Source organism: Canis lupus, chromosome 37 (assembly GCF_011100685.1).
Source record: "Canis lupus familiaris isolate Mischka breed German Shepherd chromosome 37, alternate assembly UU_Cfam_GSD_1.0, whole genome shotgun sequence".
In the NCBI taxonomy this organism is placed as follows: domain Eukaryota; kingdom Metazoa; phylum Chordata; class Mammalia; order Carnivora; family Canidae; genus Canis; species Canis lupus.
Window position 1 is genome coordinate 5,407,756 of NC_049258.1, and position 23,352 is coordinate 5,431,107.

The 23,352-nt window shown below is 41.1% G+C and overlaps 1 protein-coding gene across 1 annotated transcript in view; it reads right to left on the bottom strand.

Moving 5' to 3' along the window:
• Positions 1 to 23,352, bottom strand: part of DNAH7 (dynein axonemal heavy chain 7) — a 240,346-nt gene that overhangs the window by 10,447 nt on the left and 206,547 nt on the right. Inside the window, exons 58-62 of the mRNA XM_038585215.1 lie at positions 19,274 to 19,435; positions 15,888 to 16,073; positions 14,177 to 14,314; positions 3,063 to 3,293; positions 17 to 169 (exon numbers count right to left, since the gene is read on the bottom strand). Of these exons, the coding sequence (XP_038441143.1) occupies positions 17 to 169; positions 3,063 to 3,293; positions 14,177 to 14,314; positions 15,888 to 16,073; positions 19,274 to 19,435 (870 nt within the window). The remainder of the gene's footprint in view (positions 1 to 16; positions 170 to 3,062; positions 3,294 to 14,176; positions 14,315 to 15,887; positions 16,074 to 19,273; positions 19,436 to 23,352) is intronic.

Consider the following 23,352-nt stretch of genomic DNA (forward strand, 5'->3'; position numbering starts at 1 on the left):
ATTTAGATGAACTCACCTGCAAGAACTTTAGTCTTGAAAGGAAATCATTTACATAGCTCCCAAGTGGTTTAAGGCTTGGGTATGATTTACCCATCCACATTCCTGGAATTTTGACGTTCAGAATGCTGCTAACCACTTCTTCAAGATCTGTAGACATCACCACAAGCCCCTGAAATACAGTTAACCTTCGGTTAACATAATATTGATCTTGGACAATCCTCTCTTAAATACCTTTTTTCATAATTACGCTTTGTTTGAAATCATGAATAGTTAAGGCTGAGCCATAGAGCAAAAACAGAAAAGATATGTTCCTCTGCTGCCAGTAAGTCATGGAGTCACTGAACTATTCTTTACAAAACATTGACAATTTGACTTTTAATCAAATTTTTGTGGAAAATTTTCTTATTGAGGGTATGACTGATAATAGAACATTGTACAGTTGGCCCTTGAACAACATGGGTTTGGACTGCACTGGTTCATGTGGATTTTCTTTTTCAAAAACTACATTGAAAATTCTTTTGAGATTTAACTCACAGTTGAACTAAGTAACCTGAAAATACTGAAAAATTTCAGAGAAAGGTACTGTAAGAATACAATATATAATACATATAACATATGAATTATGTGTTAATTGACTATTATATACAAGGCTTCCAATCAACAGTAGGCTATTAGTAGTAAGTTTTTGAGATGTCAAGAGTTAAGTGTGGGTTTTTGACTATATGGAGGTCAGTGCCCCTAATACCCATGTTGTTCAAGTTTCAACTGTATCAGTTTCGTATACGCAACACGATGATTTAATATTTGGATATATTGCAAAATGATCACAGTAGTCTAGTCAACATCTGTCACCATACACAGTTACAGTATTTTTTTCTTGTGAGGAGAACTTTTAAGATTCATTCTCAACTACTTGCAAATTTGCAATACAGGATTATTAACCAAAGTCATTCTGCTGTACATTACATCCTCATGGCTTTTATAACAGGAAGTTTGTACCTTTTGACTTCACCCTTTTGCCGACCCTGGAAAAGCTTAATACTTAGCTACTCACTAGTTATTAAATCACAGCCTAACTTAGTTTACTGCTCTATTAAATGAATTAACTAATACATCTCTGTCTTGCCTTCTTTAAAGAATAGTGATGAGCATTTGTATTTTAAGGGCATAAGCCCATAAATGTGGAAAAGATAGGGAAAGGCAAAATGACAACACAGTTTGGGCCTGCTGGCCGGTGATGTTAGAAGCCAGGAGATGATAACCTGATCCTAAACTAGCAGAGGAGAAAGCTAAGAAGCAACTAGATATCACTGCAAAATACGCAAGAGTGTTTGGAATTGACGGCCCTAGATGAAAATGAGCAGAAAGTGGTGCTAAATGAAAAGGGTTATTGAAATTGGGTTTCAAAAACAGATTTTGGGGACTTCTCCCATAAATCTGCACATTGCCTACCTCGAGTGAAACCTGGAAGGGAAAATGAAGAAATCCCAGGAGGGATACCAGGCTCTGCTGGGGTCCCATAACCATCCTGAAGTCAGGAATTAAGTGAATGAATGCACATGGGATGCTGAGCTCCCTGAGGACACTGGAAGCCAGGTCTTTCTCTTCCAGGAAGGACATAGGACGAACCGGGTCAAGGAGAAACACATGATCCTCCATGCTGCTTAGCCAAACAGCCCAACCGGATGATACCACAACCAGCCTGGTAGTCTCCTCCTTTGACAATAACTCCTAGTTAACCACTTTTGTCCACCTCCAACGCTACTGTAAGAAAGCAACTCAGCGGGGCTACTTCAAGTAGCATAATCGCTCCCTGCCTGCACTCTTGTTCCCCTACAGCCCTTCCTGCAGCGGTCAGAGTGAAATTTTAAATATGTAAGAGAGATTATTTAACTGCCTTACTTACACTGTTCTGAAGAGCTCTCCTTTTACCCTTTAGAATACAATTCATGATCTGAACCATGGCCAACAGGGCCATTATGAGTCTGTGGCTTCTCTCTGTCCTACAGTTTCCCTCATGCTCACTTGACTCCAGGCACAAGAGCCTTCCGTACTGCGTTCCCAGACCAGGCCACACTTGTTCTCATGGCCTTTGCACTTGCTATATCCTCTGCCCAAATGTTCCATGGTTTGCCCTTAAGTTCAGGCCTCCACTCAACGGTCAGCTCCCCAAAGTCATCTGATGCAAAACGACTGAACGAGTTTCCCACCCATCACTCTACCTTCTTCTCCTTTATTATTTTTTTCCCACAGAACTTACCATTTATCAAAATTAATGCCTATTTTTAAATTTGTGTCTCCCTTATTAAAACTTAAGGTTTATGGAGGTGCCTGGGTGGCTCAGTAGGTTAAGCATCCAATTCTTGATTTCAGCTCAGATCATGATCTCAGGGTCATGAGATGGAGCCCAGCTTCTGGCTCTGTGCTAGGGATGGAGCCTGCTTGGGATTCTCTCTCTCCCTCTGGCCTTCCTCGCCATTCCCACTCTCCCTTCTCATAAATGAATGAATGAATGAATAAATGTTATTATTTTTAAATTAATTAATTAATTAAATGTTATTATTTTTTAAAGTGGGAGAAGGCACCTGGGTGGCACAGTTGGTAAGATGTCCAACTCTTGGTTTCTGCCCAGGTCATGATCTCAGGGTCATGGGATCAAGCCCTCAGTCAGGTTCAGTGCAGAGTCTGCTTACATTTCTCCCTCCTTCTCCTTCTGCTCCCCCTCCACACCCCACACACTCTTTTTCTCTCTTTCTCTCAAATAAATAAATCTTTAAAACTTAAGTTCTATGAAGGTAAAGGCTTTGTCTCTCTTAGTCCTTTTTGTTTTTGTAGCATGTATCCTATCTAGCAAACTACGCTAACATACCCCATACTTCATCACCCACTTATTAACTGCCATCCCCAAAGTTCTATATGTTCTTTAAGGGCAGGCATTTTGCTTCTATCCCCAGAATGAAGAACAATGCTTGCACACAATCTCCCCCCAGTAAATATTTGCTGAGTAAAATGAATGATAATTTTATTGCGATGATTCTTTTTTTGGGTATATATCCCCTTACCTTGATTGCTTTTTGAATGTTGATGCATGATTCCCTTATGGTCTGCAACAGCTTATTGAACCGTCCCATCTCTTGGACAAGCACAGTGTTCATGCTCTGAGTGTAGGTTGTTGGGTACCGCCTCATTGCCGCCTCAACATCAAAGTTGTTTGGAAGTTTCCCCAGGATGTCACCAGCAACCTCATACACCACTTCATCTGATGATTTTGCGCCAGCATCTGCTGAACGAGACTGAAAAGAATTCAAACTAAAACTCAGAAATCCTCATAAAGGTGTAGGAATTGCTGCATAGGAAAACTCATAAGGTAAACTCTACGAGTGCAACTCTGCTGTTTAACTGATGATTCTTCTCCACGCAAGAGTTATTGAAGTGATGAAAACAGGCGGGGCGGGGGGGCTGAGATTCAGGAGGAAGACACTGTTAGGGAGGAGGAAAAGAGCATGCATGATGTTCACAGACAAAAGAGGGTCTGGAGGAAGCAAAGAAGCTGCACTGTGTGCTTCCTGGGTAGAGAGGGAGTGGATGCTGTGAACAGAAGGAAGGAAAAGCATTTACGTTGGTGGGGTGGCTGAGGACGGATGGACAGTAACACGCAGGAGGGGGGAATTTGATCTTGCTTTGAGAAAGTTTGTCACAAAATATAGTTGCCAACAGCTCCGGTGCCTACTGGTGCCAAGAGCAGAGATATAGTTTTGTCCTTGAACCAGGAGGGCAAAGAAAATAAGCTCCTCTCCTCTAAGCAGTTGGAAGAGTTATGGAGAAAGGCAGACTTTAGTGACTCACACCGAAAGAAAGGAAGGGGAATTTTATTTCAATTTTTATTTTTTATGTTTATAGTGGCAGGGCATAAATGAATCTATATTCTTTTCGGAAAACCATTTAAATCCTCACAATATATGAATGTGTGTGTGTGTGTGTGTGTGTGTGTGTGTGTGTCCGTGTGTCCGTGTGTCCACGTTGAGAGAAAACAAGCACAATTAGAATTTAAATGAATATATCTCATATTTTTCCAGTCCTAGGAAATTGTGTTTAGTCTTATTAAAGAGTTTGCATTTCCTGGTTTCTTTCCTGACACTTCGGCATAAGCAAAAGAGCTCTATGAAGGTGACATTCCCAATGCCAATATATTTCTTGTTCTAATGTTTTTCCCTGTTCTAATTCTTAGAGATACTTTAAATACACAGTGCAAGTCTTGTCATGGTTGGCTTGCTCTCCAGACTGCTGTTCTGGTCTCTGCCTCTGGATTGTGACAAACCCAGTGTCGAAGCTTTGAGCTCCTGCCTACCCATTATCATATTGCACTTGCCAGTCTGAGTTCGAGGATCCTGCAAGAGGCCGTTTAATTACATACTGAGAAGATACCCCATGTGTATTTAGACTTGTTTGTTTGGTTCTGAGTCATTTTCTGTTGGAATGAACCCACTGCTTTATGTATTCTATAACGTGGCACAGCCCATCGACTTTAAATGAAGCCAAAAGACGCTCTAAATGTCCTGTTGTCAGACCACTGTATCGCATGTGTCTAATATTCCCAAAGATCTACTTATTCATGTCTGGGTCTATACTTTTGCACTCAGGCAGTGACTGACTTTAGTGGTATTAATATATGTAAAAGTGGATGTAAAAATAAGTCTTCCTCCTTTCTCCCTTATTAGAAAATGTCATCTTATGGTAGACCAGAGCCCGGAGTTCCAGGGACTTTCCACCAAGAATAGCCCACCACTCTGTCCTCCTAATCCAGGTCACTGAGCCCCCCTGCCCCCAACATCTCTTGTTATCTGTCCTTCTGGGTTCTCTCCCATCTTTAGGATCCAGAAAGTGCATTATGGTTCAAGAGCACAGATTCTGGAGCCAAACTAGTGGGAGTCGGACTACTTGGCTTTCAGGCCTGGCTTGAAATTATACCAGCTGACCTTAAGCAAGCTACTTCATCATTCCGTGTCTGTTTTCTAGCTGCAGAGTGGGAATAATGAGCCCCTACCTCGGGATTGCTACGTGCATCACACTGTCCCACACGAAGCGCTCAAACAGCGCTAGCGCACAGTCAGCACTGGGTAAGGACTAACCATTATCATTATTGCCCTGAGATTCCATAGAAGTAAAAAGATCGGCGAGAGTTTAGTTCATGGGATAACTCACTTGGCCAAATAAGCATTCTTACTGAAATTTTAATGACTAAGGGAACGCTTGCCATTTGGACTACTTTGCTTTCAAAAATGAAAGGGAAAGAAGAGCCAACAGTGGAACACATGTGCCAAAGGGACAGTGCAAGAGAAGATCTCTTAATAGAAAAGAAGATGAAATATTTTTCATTCAAATATACTAACCTGTGCCCGTGGCATGCTGGACTCCAGTGCCTTAGACACGCCGTCACATTTGTGCGCTCACAAACAGAGCGGCCGCCTGCAAAGTGTCAACTGTACTTTTTTCTTCAACATCTTTATACATTTTATACAATTGCCATTGTATTCTTTAAAATATTAGGTTATGTGATAAAATACTGATGTGAAAGAAACTTGCTACGTAACCTAGATTAAATGTTCTGGAATATTCGTAAAAGATAAGTCATATTATTTATTTATGTATGTATGTATGTATGTATGTATGTATGTATGATAAGTCATTTTAAAGGTGGTTGTTGACTTAGAGAACAGAAAAAATTTGAGAGTGAACTCTGGCTTCAAACCTCTTTCCCAGTATCTCTGATAGTCTCTCATTTTTAAGGAATTAAAAAGGGACATAAGGTATGATGCTCTTGCTGGGAGAGAATGTGCCCCTTCTTGGAGTGCATGGGGAAGAGGGGCTACTGCCTGTCCAAGGATGAAAGGCCCACCTGGTGCCCATGAGCAGTCACTCGTTAGCAAGGGACAGAAGCCTGCACCGAGGGCAGACAGCCTGGTCGCTGCTTTTCACTGTCCTTCACTGTAAACACCCGTGTGGCCGTGCAACTGTCTTTCTGTGACAAAATAGCACCAGGCCCAGCACAGGGAGGCTCTCCTCTGCAGGGGAGGAGGGGTCTGCACCATGCAGAGCCCTTTAAAATTTGGAGTTTTGAATCCCAGCTGCATGCCAGAGAGAAAACACAGGAGAATTGTGGCGCCAGGTGTGCGGATCACCTGGGCACAGACAGCTTGAGGGCAAGGATTTGACAACGCCTGGGACACAAGGCAGGAAACTGTTCACTTTTCTGTGAAGGCTTCCTGAGCAGCTGCAGGCACGAGATCCCCTCCCTGCAGAGGAGACAGCAAGACGATGCCATCTCCCCGCCTCCCACCACCATAACAGTTGGACTTCAGTGAGCATATGGCACCCTCAGTGGAGGCTGGAGCTGCTTACACCAACACCACCCACCTGCGCCCTGCAGGTGCATCTTTACCAAGGTAGGTGTGACTGGGAGCCAGCCAGCAGGCCTCTCCCCAGGAGCACCAACTCAGGCCCCCTGAGTGTACCAAGTCTACTGATCACACAATGTTCCAAAGTGTCAGCTTCAGTTCTGGTGGAAATTGATTGCTTGATTATTGATTATTTATGTATGCATGTATGTATGGGAGAGAGAGAGTGTGAGCATGCACAAGAGTGGGGGTGGAGCAGAGGGGAAGGGAGAGGGAGGATGAAAGAATCTCAAACAGACTCTGCATGAGCAAGGAGCCTGACTTTGGGCTCAATCTCAGGGTCCTGAAATCATGACCAGCATGTAAGCCAAGAGTCAGGTGCTCAACTGATTGAGCCACCAAAGAATCCCTGTTCTGTGGAAATAGGACCGGGCTTTATTGCTCTTTTTTTTTCCCCCCCTTTGGAATAAGGTCTTTATAGGTTTTTGTTTGTTTTTTCATTTCATATTCTCTCTCTCTCTTTTTTTTTTTTTTTTGGATCAGGCTTCCCTTTCTTCCCTTTCTTTTCCTTTGGAATCAGGCTTATGTTTTTTTGTTTGTTTGTTTGTTTCTTTGGGGGCTTTTTGGTTCCTTTTCTTTTCCTTGGATCGGGTTTTTTTCTTTTTTTAATCAGGCTTATCTTAACAAATCAAAGCACACCTAATTAAAAGTCTAAACACTCCCTATTACAAGTAAGGAGGAACTCTGCAGAGGACTGACCTCTGGGAAAGGGCAGGCAAAACACAGCAGCAGGGCACACACAGCACACACCAGAAACACTTCCTGAAGCACCAGGCCCTGGACAGTGTGTGACTCCTGCTTAATACAGTATTACGGTCAGAACACACAGAAGACACAAGCCTAGACACAAGGACAAGATGATGGACTTCTCTCCCTAAGAAAGACCAAGAAGAAATCACAGCCAGGGATTTGCTCAAAATAGATATCAGCAATACAACGGAACAAGAATTTAAAACCACAGTCATAGGAACACTGGCTGGGCTTGAAAGAAGCATAGAAGACACCAGAGAAACCCTGGCTGCAGAGATAAAAGACCTAGAAACTAGTCAGGCTGAAATATAAAATTGCTGTAACTGAGATGCAGAACTGACTGGATGTAATCACAGTCACAGGATTGAGGATGGGAGGATGGAAGGATTGAGGATGGAAGGATTGAGGATGGAAGGATGGAGGATGGAAGGAGCAGAGGAATGACTAGGTGATACAGAAGATAAAATTATGGAAAACAATGAAGCTGAAAAGAATAGGGAAAGAGAACTATCAGATCATGAGTATAGCCTTAGGGAACTCGCTGATTCCAGAAAGCACAACAACATCTATCTCACAGGAGTCCCTGAGAAAGGAGAACAGGGAAAAGAGGGCAGAAGGTTTGTTTGAGCAAATTATCACTGAGAACTTCCCTAATCTGGGGAAGGAAGCAGGCATTCAAGTCGAAGAGGCACAGAGAACTCCCTGCAAAATCAACAAGGACCGGTCAACACCAAGACATAGCACAGTGAAACTTGCCAAATACAAAGATAAAAAGAATTCTAAAAGCAGCTAGAGACGAGTCCTTAATCTACAAGGGTAGACACATATGATTAGCAGAAATGTCCACAGAGACCTGGCAGGCCAGAAGTTAGCAGCATGATACATATTCAACCCTAAGTGGAAAAAATATGCATCCATGAATACGTTATCCAGCAAGATTGTCATTCAGAATAGAAGGAAAGATAAAGAATGCCGTACACAAGCAAACACTAAAGCAGCTCATGAACACTAAACTGTCCTGTAAGAAATATTATAGGGGACCCTTTGAGCAGAAAGGGAGATCCAAAGTAACAAAGCCCAGAAAGGAACAGAGACAATCTATAAGAACAGCAAATTTACAGGTAATACAATGGCACTAAATTGATATCTATCAATAATTACTCTGAGTATAAATGAACTCAATGCTCCAATCAAATGACAAAGAGTATCAGAACGGATTAAAAAAAACAAGACCCATCAATATGCTACTTAGAAGAGACTTTTTTATTTTATTTTATTTTATTTTATTTTATTTTATTTTATTTTATTATTTTATTTTATTTTATTTTATTTTAAAGATTTTATTTATTTATTCCTAGGAGACACACAGAGAGAGAGGCAGGGACACAAGAAGAAGGAGAAACAGATTCCCTGCAGGGAGCCTGATATGGGACTTGATCCCAGGACTCCAGGATCATACCCTGAGCCAAAGGCAGACGTTTAACTGCTGAGCCATCCAGGTACCCCTGAAGAGACTCATTTTAGGCCCAAAGACACCTGAAGATTGAAAGTGAGAGGATAGGGGGGCACCTCTATCCACCTCGGTGGCTCAGGGGTTGAGCGTCTGCCTTTGGCTCAGGTCGTGATGCCAGAGTCCTGCGATCGAGTCACACATTGGGCTCCCCACATGGAGCCTGCTTCTCTCTCTGCCTATGTCTCTGTCTCTGCCTCTCTGTGTCTCTATTTGAATAAATAAATAAAATCTTAAAAAAAAAGAGAAAGTACAAGGATAGAGAACCACTTATCATGCTAATGGTCATCAGAAGAAAGCTGGAGGAGCCATACTTATATCAGATAAACTAAATTTTAAACCAAGGACTACCAGGAGATGTAGAAAGGCACTCATAATAAAGGGGTCTAGCCAACAAGAAAATCAAACAATTGTAAATATTTATGCCCCCAACTTAGGAGCACCCAAATATATAAAAATCAATTAATAACAAACATAAAGAATCTCATTATCATATAATAATAATAGGGGACTTAAACACCCCACTCACAACAATGGACAGATCATCCAAGCAGATCAGCAAGGAAACAGGGCTTTGAATGACACACTGGACCAGATGGACTTAACAGATATAGACAGAACATTTCATCCTGAAGCAACAGAATATACATTCTTTTCAAGTGTACATGGGACCTTCTCCAGAATAGATCACACACTAGGTCACAAATTAGGCCTCAACCAGGACAAAAAGATTGAGATCATACCATGCATATTATCAGATCACAACACCATGAAACTTGAAGCCACCACAAGGAAAAATTTGGAATGACCACAAATACATGGAGGTCAAAGAACATCCTACTAAGAAATGAATGGGTTAACCAGGAAATTAAAGAAGAAATTTTAAAAATACATAGAAGCAGTCAAATGCTCTGCCCTGAGCTATGAGGGGGGTTTGGGGGTGAATGGGTGATGGGCACTGAAGGGAGCACTTGATGGGATAAACACTGGGTGTTATTCTGTATGTTGGCAAATTGAACACCAATAAAAAATAAATTTATTATTAAAAATATACATAGAAGCAAATGAAAATGAAAGCATAAAGGCAGTCCTAAGAGGGCAGTATATAGCAAGACAGGCCCACCTCAAGAAGAAACAAAAGTCTGAAATATACAACCTAACCTTACATCTAAAGGAGTTGGAAAAAGAATATCAAAGCTTAAAACTAGCGGAATAATGGATATAATAAAAATTAGAGCAGAAATAAATCATACAGAAATATAAAAAACCCAGGACAGATCAATGAAACTAGAAGTTGACTCTTTGAAAGAATTAATAAAATTGATAAACCCCTAGCAAGCCTTATCAAAAAGAAAAGAGAAAGAACTCAAATAAATAATCACAAATGAGAGAGGAGAGATCATAACCAATTTGCAGAAAAACAAACAATTGTGAGAAGATATTATCAGCAATTATTTGCCAACAAATTGGGAAATCTGGAAGAAATAGATAAATTCCTAGAAAAATAAAACAAAACTGAAACAGGAAGAAAGAGAAAATTTCAACAGACCCATAACCAGCAAAGAAATTGAAGCAGTCAGTAATCAAATGTCTCCCAGGAAGCAAGATTCCAGGGCAGATGGCTTCCCAGGGAATTCTACCAAAGATGTAAAGAAGAGTTAATACCTATTCTCAAATTGCTCCAAAAAAAGAAATGGAAGGAAAATGTCCAAACTCATTCTATGAAGCCAGCGTCATCTTGATCCCAAAACCAGACAGGGACCCCACTAAAAAAAGAGAATTACAGGGGCACCTGGGTAGCTCAGTTGGTTTAGCATCTGACTCTTGATTTTGGCTCAGGTCATTATCTCAGGATCGTGAGACTGAGCTGTGCTTGGGTCTACACGCTCAGTGTGGAGTCTGAGAGTCCTTCTGCCCTCCCCTCATGTTTTGTCCCTCTCTAAAATAAATAATCTGTTTTAAAAAGGGAGAATTATAGACCAACATTCCTGATGAACATGGATGCAAAAATTCTCAACAAGATACTAGGAAATCGAACCCCACAGCACATTAAAAGAATTGTTCACCATAATCAAGTGGGATTTATTCCTAGGCTGCAAGGATGGTTCAATATTCACAAATAAATCAACGTGATACCACATTAATAAAAGAAAGGATAAGAACCATATGATCTTCTCAATAGATGCAGAAAAATCATCTAACAAAATAACATTATCCTTTCTTGGAAAGCTCTCAAGAAAGTAGGGATAGAAGGAACATACCTCATAAAGGCCATCTACAAAAGACCCGTAGTTATTATCATCCTCAGTGGGGAAAAACGGAGAGCTTTTCCTCTAAAGTCAGGAACAAGACAGGGATGTCCACTCTCTCCACTGTTGTTCAACATAGTGCTGGAAGTCCTACCCTCAGCAATCAGACAACAAAAAGAAATTTAAAAAATCACCAAGAAAGAAGCCAAACTTTCAGTTTGCATAGACATGATGCTCTATGTAGAAAAACTGAAAGACTCCACCAAAACACTGCTAGAACTGATACACGAATTCAGCAAAGTTGCAGGAGATAAAATCAATGTGCAGAAGTCTGTTGCATTCCTATACACCATAATGAAACAGCAGGAAGAGAAATCAAGGAATCCATCCCATTTACAATGGCACCAAAAACCATCAGAGAGCTCTGAATAAACCTACCCCAAAGGTAAAAGATCTGTACTCTGAAAACTATAACATTTATGAAGGAAATTGAAGATGATACAGAGAAAAGGAAAAACACTCCATGCTCATAGATTGGAAGCACAAATGTTGTTAAAATGTCTGTATTACCCAAAGCAATCTATTCATTCAATGCAACCCCAATCAAAATGCCACTAACATTTTTCAAAGAGCTAAAACAAACAATCCTAAATTTGTATGGAACCAGAAAAGGTCCTGAATGCCACAGTAATGTTGAAAAGCAAAGGGCAGGCAGGCATCATAATTCCAGACTCCGAGCTTATTACAAAGTTGTAATCAACAAGACAGTGTGGTACCGGCACAAAAACACACACATAGATCCATGGAACAGAAGAGGAAGCCCAGAAATGGACCCACAGCCATATGGTCAATTAATCTTCTACAAAGCAGGAAAGAATATCCAACAGAAAAATGACAATTCCTTCAGCAAATGGTGTTGGGAGAAATGGACAACATGCAGAAGAAGGAAACCACTTACACTATATACAAAAAGAAATTCGAAATGGTTGGAAGACCTAAATGAGAGACAGGAAACCATAAAGTGCTAGAGGAGAACACAGGCAGCAACCCCTTTGACCTTGGCAATAGAAACCTCTTTCTGGACATGTCACCTGAGACAAGGGAAACAAAAACAAAAATAAACTATTCGGACTTCTTCAAGATAAAAAGCTTCTGCATAGTAAAGAAAACAATCAACCAAACCAAAAGGCTGCCTAGGAAATAAGAGAGCATATTTGCAAATCTTGACAAATCTGATCAAGAGTAGGATCTGAGGGATCCCTGGGTGGCTCAGCAGTTGAGCGCCTGCCTTCAGCTCAGGCTGTGATCCTGGAGACCCGGGATCGAATCCCACATCGGGCTCCCTGCATGGGGCCTGCTTCTCCCTCTGCCCGTGTCTCTGCCCCTCTCTCTCTCTCTCTCTCTCTCTCTCTCTCTCTCTCTCTCTGTGTCTCTCATGAATAAATAAATAAAATGTTTTTTAAAAATTTTTTAAAAAGAGTAGGATCTGAAATCTGTAAAGAATGTATCAGATTCAACAGCCAAAAAACAAATGATCCAGTTAAGATATGGCCAGAGGACATCAATGGACATTTTTCCCAAGAGGACGTCCAGATGGCCAACTGACGCATGACAGGACGCTTGCCATCACTCATTGTTAGGGAAATGCAAATCAAACCTATGATGAGATGCCGCCTCACACCTGTCCGAATGGCTAAAGCTAACAACACAGGGAACAAGAGATGTCGGTGAGGATGAGGGGAAAGGGGACCCCTCTGGTGCTGTTGGTGGGAATGCGAACTGGGGCGGCCGCTCTGGAAAACAGCGTGGAGGTTCCTCAGAAAGTCAGGAATAGGGCTGCCCTATGATCTAGTGACGGCACTAATCGGCATCTACCTGAGTAGAGAAAAGTACAGAGTCACAGGGCACATGCGCTCTGACGTTTAGGGCAGCATCACCGACGAAGGCCAAACTCTGGAAGGAGCACAAGTATCCGCCGAGTGACCAGTGGATAAAGAGGTGGTGGACACGCACACACGCACACACGCCACACACGCACAACGGATTGTTCCTTGGCCATCAGAGTGAAAGCTTGACATTTGCAACGTCATGGATGGAACTAGAGGATATTGTGCTAAGTGACATAAGTCAGAGAGAGATAAACACCATATGATTTCACTCATTTGTGGAATTTTATAAAACAATACAGATGAACTTATGGGAAGAGAAGGGAAAAATAAAATTAAGACAAAAACAGAGAGAGGCAAACTGTAAGAGACGCCTAACTACAGAGGACAAACTAAGGGTTGCTGGAGGGGCAGTGGGTGGGGGCATGGAGTAAATGGGTGATGGCTATTAAGGAGGGCACTTTTATTTTTTAAAGATTTTATTTATTTGAGAGAGAGAGAAGTAGAGAGAGGTAGAGAGAGACAGCGCAAGCAGGGGGGATACAGGCATAGGGAGAGAGAATCTCAGCAGACTGTGCGATGAGCATGGAGCCTGTTGCAGGGCTCAATCCCGGGACCCCAATATCCGGACCTGAGCCGAAACCAAGAGTTGGACACTCAACCTACTGGGCCTCCCAGCCACCACTGCGAGGAGGGTGCGTATGATGAGCTCTGGGTATGACATGCAAGTGATGAATCACTAAATTCTACTCCCGAAACCGATACTACACTATACATTATATAACTGGAATTGAAACAAAAACTTGGAAGGAGGACGCCAGGGAGGCTCAGTGGTTGAGCGTCTGCCTTCATCCCAGGGCGTGATCCTGGGGTTCCGGGATCGAGTCCCATGTCGGGCTCCCTGCATGGAGCCTGCTTCTCCCTCTGCCTGTGTCTCTGCCTCTGTGTGTGTGTGTGCGTGTGTGTGTGTGTGTCTCTCATGAATAAACAAATAAAATCTTTAAAAAAAAAAACTTGGAAGGAAAAAAAAGGATATAATGCACTTGGGCATGGTATCTTTATGACAGGCAAAATGGAACTCCCAGCAGCTGAACGATACTCAAAGATTCTTTCTCAATCAAAACACTGATAAAAAAAAAAAAAAAAAAAAAAGAAGCCGCCAACCAAAACCACATGTTCATGTGCTTAATGTTTACACTCATATATAAGGTACATGGGAATTTTTGTCCTTTCCTTAAAATGCTTCTCCACTGTAAGAGGTGGGCACATGCTGCGGGGGCAGCGTCCCCTCCAGCCTCGGGAGCTGGTTCCTGCACGGATCCATACCTGGGTGAGAAGAATGTTGTCGAACAGCAGTTGGGTTTCTGACTGATCTTTAGTGATATCTGCATTGGCATTCATCCCAAAGATTTCCGTTGCGGGGTTCAGCGGCAGAGTCTTTGTGTATTCGATGTAGCTTTTGTGCTGCAAGATGAATAACAAAGGGTCGGGAAGTTAGAAATCAATTATCCCGTAGAACTTTCTGAGAAGAGATGACTTTCAATACTCAAGTTATTGAGTGGATGAGCCCATGAAACTGGACACTGGATGCTTTCACTGTCTTTCAGCCTGGGCCAAAGTTTAAAAAGAAAAAACAACGACAATAAAAAAGGACACATTTAGGAAGAGAAAGAAAACGTTCCATCCAACGGGCATGGATTTTTAAAAGGGAGAAAGGAATATCCCTGCCATCTCCTTTAGAAAATTTTTTCTGGAGGAATTATTCAGCACCACATTTGCTGATGATTTGTTCTTAATTTATTGCAAGAATTCTTTTTCTCTTTACTCTGATTTTTTTTGTTTACTCTTGTGATAAATCTACGTAATTCAGAAAGGCAAATATCACCTGAATGATTATTATCCTGAGATAATCACCATTAACATTTCTTTTTACGCATGCGCACATTCTATATTTTATTTACATGGACTCTGTCAAAGTTACAAGCCTTTCTTCATGCTCATATAATCGTACAAATACTCATATACGTTTATGGCGGGGGGGGGGGGTTGATTACAGATGGTTTTTCAAAATGAGTTATATTCCATATCCCTGACTTCATCTTGCCTTTTTTCTCACTTGACAATTCGTCCCTGGAAATCTTGACACTCATGGCCCCACATGTTGACTTGCTCCACTCATTTAGTGACTTAGGCTCGGGGACAGATTTTCTCTTCACCTCTATTGACATCTGCTCTCAGCCAGCATTAGTCCTAATGGATGATGGGGTTATGGAATGTGGCTCTGTTGCATATGGTCCAACGTTTAACTTTCAACATGTGCCCTTTTGACTTCTAGGAATAAAATGAGAGCCAATTCAACTGTCCTGGGGGTCCCTGGAAGTCTACTGTGTGATAATCTGAAGGCGGACACTGCATCTTCCATGAGGGCAGGCCTAGAAAAAGTAGCAGAAGGAAATGGACTCTTGCAGTAGGATGGTTCTGGAACTCTCTTCCCCTTCCTACCTGTGTGGCCTTGGGCAAGTCCTTCAACTCTAGTGAATCTGCTTTCTCATTCATCAAAAGGACGGAATGATAATACCACCGTTACTCTGATGCTCTAGTGAGACGAGTACCTGTACAGCTTTGTAAATAAGCAAGCATGACCTTGCTGTTAATGGTTATTGTTGATATTATTATTATTTTTTGTTGTTGTTGTTGTTGTTGATATTATTTTGTGACCCTTCCCACGTGTATTTCCACTTTAACTGGGGACGATGTCTTTTTGCCAAAGGAATAAACTCATGATAGAAGTTTGGGTCACTAGGAAGCTATCCTTGGGTGAGTGGTGGATTGATGGTTTCTGATAGTCCTCACGTTACAGCAAATGGCAAACCACTAGCTACATCTGTGCATGAGGTTTGTTCTCTTCCTTGAAGACTGAACAAAGGACACACAATGGTCAGCCAAAAAACAAGGCCTCTAGGGGAAAAAAAATCACCATTTTATCAGAGGAATTTCAGGTTTCCTTGCTTTTAGTTTTCTTGAAGGGCGTACTTACATCACCAGAAGGAGGAACAAAGTAGATGCCGCTGGAGTCGAATTTGTAGCCTGGGTTTTGAACTAGTTCTGGGTTGAAGAATTTGTTCAGGATGCTGCGCAGCGTGCGCCGGTCCCAGTCATCCGTCACCCTGCCTCCGTAATTGCATTCACCTGTCATGTACTGCAGGGCTTCGTAAGGCAGTTCCTAGGAGCCAGGGTTCAAGTCACTCTGCGGGCTGAGAGTTCTCAGTCGCGTGTTACCTACAGAGCTGTGCTTCCTGTTTGCTCCTATTATTAAATTCAACTGGGCTTACAAAATTGGCATTAAGCACTAGTTCCCTTTATACACTTCTCTGCTAATTCCGGAGTCGTCTTCTCCTTGTGTCATTTGTCAATGCTGAGGGCAAAAGTCATCTATTACCTTGGCCCGGACTCACTCACTACTCAACCAACACGAATGGACCACCTACTATGTGCCAGACACACAATGAGTGAGACCAGAATCCCAGCCATGAAAACCTGGCGTGGCTGACTGACATTCAAGACAAACCCCCTATAATTCAGAGATAATCAGTGTTAGTTTCCTTCATCATCTTTTTTTATATCCCTCTGGATTTTGACAATAGGAATCACTATTGTGTTATATAAACAATATTGTGATACAGATAAAAACAGTTCTGCGTATAGTTTTTCACCAAGTCTCATAGGATACCTTTTACCATTTCATGAAATACTCTTTCAAAATATTTTAATTTAAGAAATAAAACCGATGAACATAGAGGAAGGGGAAAAACACAGAGTTCGGGAGTTGGACACTTCCCCGACTGAGCCACCCAGGTGACCCACCAAATTGCTTTTTTGAAAGGCTGTAGCAATTGTAGGAATCAGTTTTAAAATTTTTGCTAATTTGATTGACCAAAGATAATACTGTGTTAGCTTGCATTCCTACAATATCAGTGAAGTTCATAATTTTTTCGTGTTTAGTAACATTTGTTCTCTGAACTAGTCTTCTATTCATTTTTTGACCCAATTAAAATGTTAATGGCTTTATTTCTATGCACTGTTTTATGAATTATCCTTTTTATTCAGACTTGTGGAAATATTCTTTCCTTTTAGTTTGTTTTTTTTTTTTATCACATTCTCTGGTCTAAAGAATTTTTAAATGTTTATGAGTGCAAAAGTATTGGTTGTTCATACTGTTCATACTTTTATCATCAGCATAAATACTTAAACAGCCACCAGCAATACAGAGAATTCTATTTCTCGTTGCTCTCAACAGAACTGAGCATTTTCACTCAGGAGAAAATATTGATAGTTAAACAATAACATTGTTTTTAAATATTTTTAGATATATTTTAATTTTTAGCATCACTACACCCAACAGGAGCTTGAACTTACAACCCCAAGATCCGGAGTCACGTGCTTTGCCTACTGAGCCAGCCAAGCCCCCCTGTTTTTTATTTTTAAATGTATTTTTTAATTGAGATATAATTGACATATAACATTAGTTTCAAATGTGTAACAAAGATTTGATACTTGCACGTATTGTGAAATGAACACAACAATAAGTCTATTTAGCAAGTCATTAGCCATTACACATAACTATACATTTTTTCTTGTGATGAGAACTTTTAAGATCTATTCTCAGCCACCTTCAAATATGCAATATAGTTTTAACTCTAGTCACCATACTGAACATTTCATATCTTAAGTTTATTTTTGATACTGACATTGTAAAAATGTTTATTCACTACTTGTATTTATCTTGTTAAATTATCTTCTCTGCTCTTCTATGTATTTTCCTCATTTGGATGATTATATTTTTTATTATTATTAAAATCTCTATGCAGTTATTAAATCAGATAGATTTTAGCTATCTCTTCAATTTTCATTTGTCTTTTTACAATATCTTATTGTTTACGGTAATAAAGCAATGCTTTAAAATATAGCAATTTTTTACTTTTGGATTATATCATCATCTTTGTCCTTTCATGCCCTTCTTTATTTTTTTAAAGATTTTATCTAAAAAATCAGGCAGAGGGAGAAGCAGGCTCCCCGCAAGGAGCCCGATGAAGGACTCAATCCCAGGACCTGAGCTGAAGGCAGATGCTCAACTGCTGAGACCCAGGTGTCCCTACAAATAGTTCCAGTCAACCATTATTTTCAAAATAAGATTATTTCTTAAAATAATTAAGAGATTGAAGCAAAAGAAATTTTATGATGTTTATCCTAAGAGACAGTATAGTAGTATATGCTATTCTTATTATGCATTCACATATTTTAACTTCTTAGACATAAATGTTTCAGATAACATCTCTGATATCTTCTGGAAGAATGTGGTTTTCAATGTAGTCTCAATGTTTCTCATTTCTATGTCTATGATATTCTGAACATGTCTATGATATTTTACAAAACTTCATTTTATGTTTGCTAAATTTTGAATTGCTGGCACTTTTAACTGACTCTACTACAGACTATAATATTTTAAATTAGAATATACTCTACTGATAAGAGCCTCTTGTATTTGCCTCCCTCCTTCCCCCCCTTTCTCTATGTTCATTTGTTTTGTTTCTTAAATTCCACATATGGGTGAACTTTAGGGACAAAATTCTACTAAAATTTGGGAGGGATTCACTCTCAAAAAGTTCCATATCCTTACAGGATGCCTGGATTGATTTAATAAGCAGTTCTTCAAAAAAAAAAAAAAAGAGAGAGAGAGAAAAAAGCAGTTATTCAAAGTTGCAAACATGTTAAAAATCCAACTGATAGACAAGTGGCTAAAAGAGAAAATGGGGGAGTGTGTGTGTGTGTGTGTGTGTGTGTGTGTGTGTGTGTGTGTGTGAAAGAGAGAGAGAGAGAGAGAGAATTGTAGGGGCTTACATGCAGTTGATGTGACAATATTAGACTGTTTGTTTTTTTCCCCCCAGAATCCACACCTCAGGTGAACATCAGTGACCTAAAGAGTCTGTTTTCTCCTGATGAATGGCCCAAATCTAAATTCTGGAATAATACAGTACAATCACATTTCTCTAAAAATAAAGTCATGCTCCAGAACAGGAGGAAATCAATTTATATTTTCATTTCAGAGCCTGGTTGATTGACGGTCTTCTCAAATCCTTTTCAAAATAAGCCCAATATGATCATCTCGCCCATTCCCATAGGTGTTTCTATGTCAAAAATAAATAATAATAAAACATAGGTTCTTAATAGACAAACCAATGTCCTAACTACCTACGATAGCAGTTTTGATATCCTATTATAACAAAGTGTTATTTAATAAGCTGTTGCGAATTATCCTATTTATTTTGTAAGAGTAGGAATTAATGAGAAGTCCCTGCTTACTATACAAACACAATGTGATAAAGAGCAAAATAGGTAATATTCTTGCTGTGACTTTTATGATACCTCATACTGGTTCAGGAACATGTGGAGTTGCTGTACACTGATTCTTAGGTCAGTCTCATTGAACTCATAAGGAATATTCCACCCCAGGGGTCCAAATTTCCGTCTCTCCTGTACCAAAGCATGAAAGAAGCAGAGGCCATAAAGTAATTTCTTGAATTCCTCCTGTAATGAGAAGAAATGGCACCACATCATTTCCTTCCTCACATTGCATTATGCTTACCATTTTTTAAAATGAAAGTGACTCTGTGTTTATAAATATATCCATCCCAAAGTACATTACAACAGAATTCACTATTTCAGCAGGCTATGTAGGCAGAAACACGTCCCTTTGTATGCATGTTAGTTGGCACACGTAGCTATGTACACCTGGTTTTTAAGGAGCACATTCAGCTCGTCTATTTAGTCTTACTAAATCCTATAAGGATTTTGGAGGTTCCAACTGAGCATAGTGAGGCAAGAAGAATGAACTCCAGTGTGTGGTCCCAGACCACCATGGAGAAATTTCAAAGTAGACAGTTCAAACCAATTAAGCAGTTCTACAAGAAGGACTTCCAGATGAAAACTTTGGCCTTATGACTTTTCCAGTTACTCTTTAGATAATAAGAAGTCTTACAGTTACTTTGAATGGCAAAGTCAGCCTTGAATCAGAAATCAGGAAGTAGTATGCACCCTCCACAAGAATGCTAGAAAATGGTCGAAATAGACCTTGAGAGAGGATTTTGTGAAGGTTTCCTTGGAAAGAGCAGTGGCTGTGCTGGGAGCCCTTTTGCCCCTATCTCCAAGGAGAAAGGAGCGTGAGGTGTATCCTCTTAGTCCAAGCTAATGAGAAGGAATTAATGGGGCTCCTCAGAAAGTTGATGCATGTTCCTTGCACCTGGGGTAGAGTGGAAAAGTGCAAAACTTATGCCTGAAAGAGTAGAGCAGTCTTTGGCTCCAGGGCAGTGAATTGAGAGAGGGAAATCAGAGCCCTGCTTCCAATAGTGGGCCGCCCCAGAGTGATCCCAAGGAGCAGATGGGGACGTAGGTTAAGAATATCAGTTAAGGGATGTGCCTGGGTGGCTCAGTTGGTTAGATGTCTGTCTCTTGATTTCTGCTCAGATCATGATCTCAGGGTTGTGAGACTGAGGCCTGTGTTAGGCTCCACAGTGGATATGGAGCCTGCTTAAGATTCCCTCTCTCCCTCTCAAAAAAAAAAAAAAAAGAAAAAGAAAAAGAAAAGAATGTCAGCCAGGGGAAATATTTCTTGGTCTTCTTGGTCAAGAGTACTTCTTCTACCTAGGGACAGGTGTAAGTATCCCCTGTGGAATAAACTGAGAGGAGGAGTGGAGACAAAAGCAAAGTAGCATCAATTTAACCAGAGAGGTGGGGGGAAACGCAGAGTGACAAGTGCTGCGTGGATTCTGGAACTATTTTATTTTATTTCACTTTGTTTTATTTTATTTATTTATTTTTTTTCTTTTTTCACTTTGTTTTAAAGTAGGCTCCATACTCAGTGTGGAGCCCAGCGTGAGGCTTGAACTCACAACCCTGAGATGGAGACCTGGGCTAAAACCAAGAGCGGGACACTCAGCCGACCGAGCCACCCAGACACCCTTAGAACTACTTTCGATATGTTACAGAACCGAGCAAATTGGTAAATGTGCTGATGATGTGGGAGCCAGGTGCTAGTGCAGAAGTGACCTGTGTATATGGAATGAGGGAAAGTGAGGAAGAACCCTGGGCGGATGGGCGGAAGCTGGATGGATCATTACAAATTCATCACTTCTGCAGTATGCAAATGAGTACCTGCGTGTGCGTGTGCTCGTCTGCATGCACCCGGAGGCGGGTATGCATATTTGTGCACAAACATGTGCATGTGTGTGAGACTACCTGCATGTATTTCCAAGTTTTCTCCCCTCAAAGGACCAAGAACCAGAAACAAGGCAGTAGCGCTGGACTCGTCTAGAACCTAGATCTAGGTCTCCATAACCAGGACTTCACAGAAAAATGACCGGTTCCAGGGCTAGATGACAGATGAACCTGCAGCATCTTATGCCAAAAAAGCAAGAAGGCTAAGTAATAACAACAACCACAACCACAATAACAATAAACGATGGGCCCAGTACAGAGGGCCCAGCTTGGGGGCGCTCCCACTGACCAAATCTGGGACCATTTGAGTAAAAGACTTAGGATAGTAAAGAACTGTAAGCCACTGGGGGGGGGGAGCAGGGACCAAGGAATTCCTGAGTCCCTGCCAACAGCACACAAATAAAGGGAGAGGGGAGAGCTGTTGCAGAGAGTAGAGGGCAGGTGTCAAGCAAGGAGCTGGAACTGTCATAGGGAACAACCGGGTCAGGCAAGGTACATCAATGGCCACGCAAGCTGGACCAGGGGTCTGTTTTGATGAGAAACAGGATCTCGACGAGGCCTTAGAATGTCTCCCCAGAGACTGACCATCAGTTGCAAGGGGCTCTTATCACACATTGAAGAAATCCGACAACATTGTCTCTGGGTGATCAAGACTCATATCAACAGTGAAGGATAAATGGACATCGTGTGTCTCCCAGGGCGATAGTCCGAGGCCACAGTTTCACTAATGTAGTTTTTTGGCTAAAGATGCATAATTGCATCTAATCACGAAGAAATATCAGACAAGCCCCAAATGAGAAATGTTACTAAAAAAAAACCTTAAGAGGAGGTAAATTCTTCAGAAATGTCAAGGTCTTCAAATTCAAAGACAGGCTGAGGCAATGTTCCGGATTAAAGGAGGCGAAGAGCCACAGCGACTAAATTTTAACCCGAGACCGATCGCTAGTGAGCAGGGAAGATGCTCTAAGGGACATGATCGAATCAGTGGACAGCTCGGGAACACAGACAGCAGATTAGATAAAATCGTGTGTTCTTATCGAATCCACTAAACTAATAATGGTACGAGGGCAAAATAAAATCTCTATTCTTAAGAAATATGCATCGAAGTGTTTCCTTGGGGGTGAGGGGTTGTGACATATCTGAGTTACCCACAAAAGTCGTATGTTAACAGCAGGTGAATACGCGTCACGGGCGTAGGGCTGGTCTTAGCACTACTTTCATGTAGTTTTCCTTGCCACTTTTCTGTAAGTCAAAAATTATTTCCAAGTACAAAGTCAAAGCAAACATGATGATGAACTCTTTTGGCTTTTGAGGGGATTTGGCTTTTGGTTTGGATGGTGTTTCATAAATGCCTAGACTTCCAATATGTGGGACTTCCACTGGAGAGACCTTTGGCTCTAGAAGAAACGAAGTGAAATTGTGCACAAAGGGCATCTGTCCAGGCTGGCCTGTGCAGACGTGCCCTCACCACCTACCCCGGAGGAACCCGCTCTCTCTGGGCCTAATCAACGCGAAAGCCACCCAGACAGCAGGTCTTAGCCCAGAGGATAAGGGTGGACTGAGTTTTAAGCATAGGCGCTTGCTTTCCCTCAGTACCTGGGACTTTTGTTTAATGAAAGTACTTCTTTATTTTTAATGTTTCCTTTTGATGCGTCCTTAAAACATATCCCGATATCAAAAGCGTGAGCTGTTTAATGGCAAAAACTTAACCAAGGTTCACAACCCCTCTTAAAAAGAAACTCTTCCATTTTTAATTATGGCAAAACGCTGTGAAACAATTTCAGGTCACAGACATTCACACACCGAATTCTAATCATGAAAGCAGTGGGTGGTTTCCCCGCTTGCCCAGGGACGCTGAAAAAGACCCTTATGAGTCCCATCAATCAAGGAGTAAAATCATTCTGGCTCTCATTATAGTTATATGGAGGAAATATTTTTATGTTTTAATTTAAAGATACGGCTCCAAAGAGCAAAAGGCTCAGTTAATATCCTGAAACAAGATTCTCCAACCTTGCAGATTTGTACTGGGAATGGCTTACAGCTGACTTTCTAAATGGAAAGCTACATTATTAATGACACCCCAGAAGATCTCAGCTGCGCAGAAATGAGGCCGGTGGTAAAATTAAAATAAAATATTAATACAATTGACTTCAGCACAGTCAATAATCAGTAATCAAAACCAACGGCACTGCAGGGCAGGAGGCCTATCTAATCTGTAGTTTTGCTCAGCC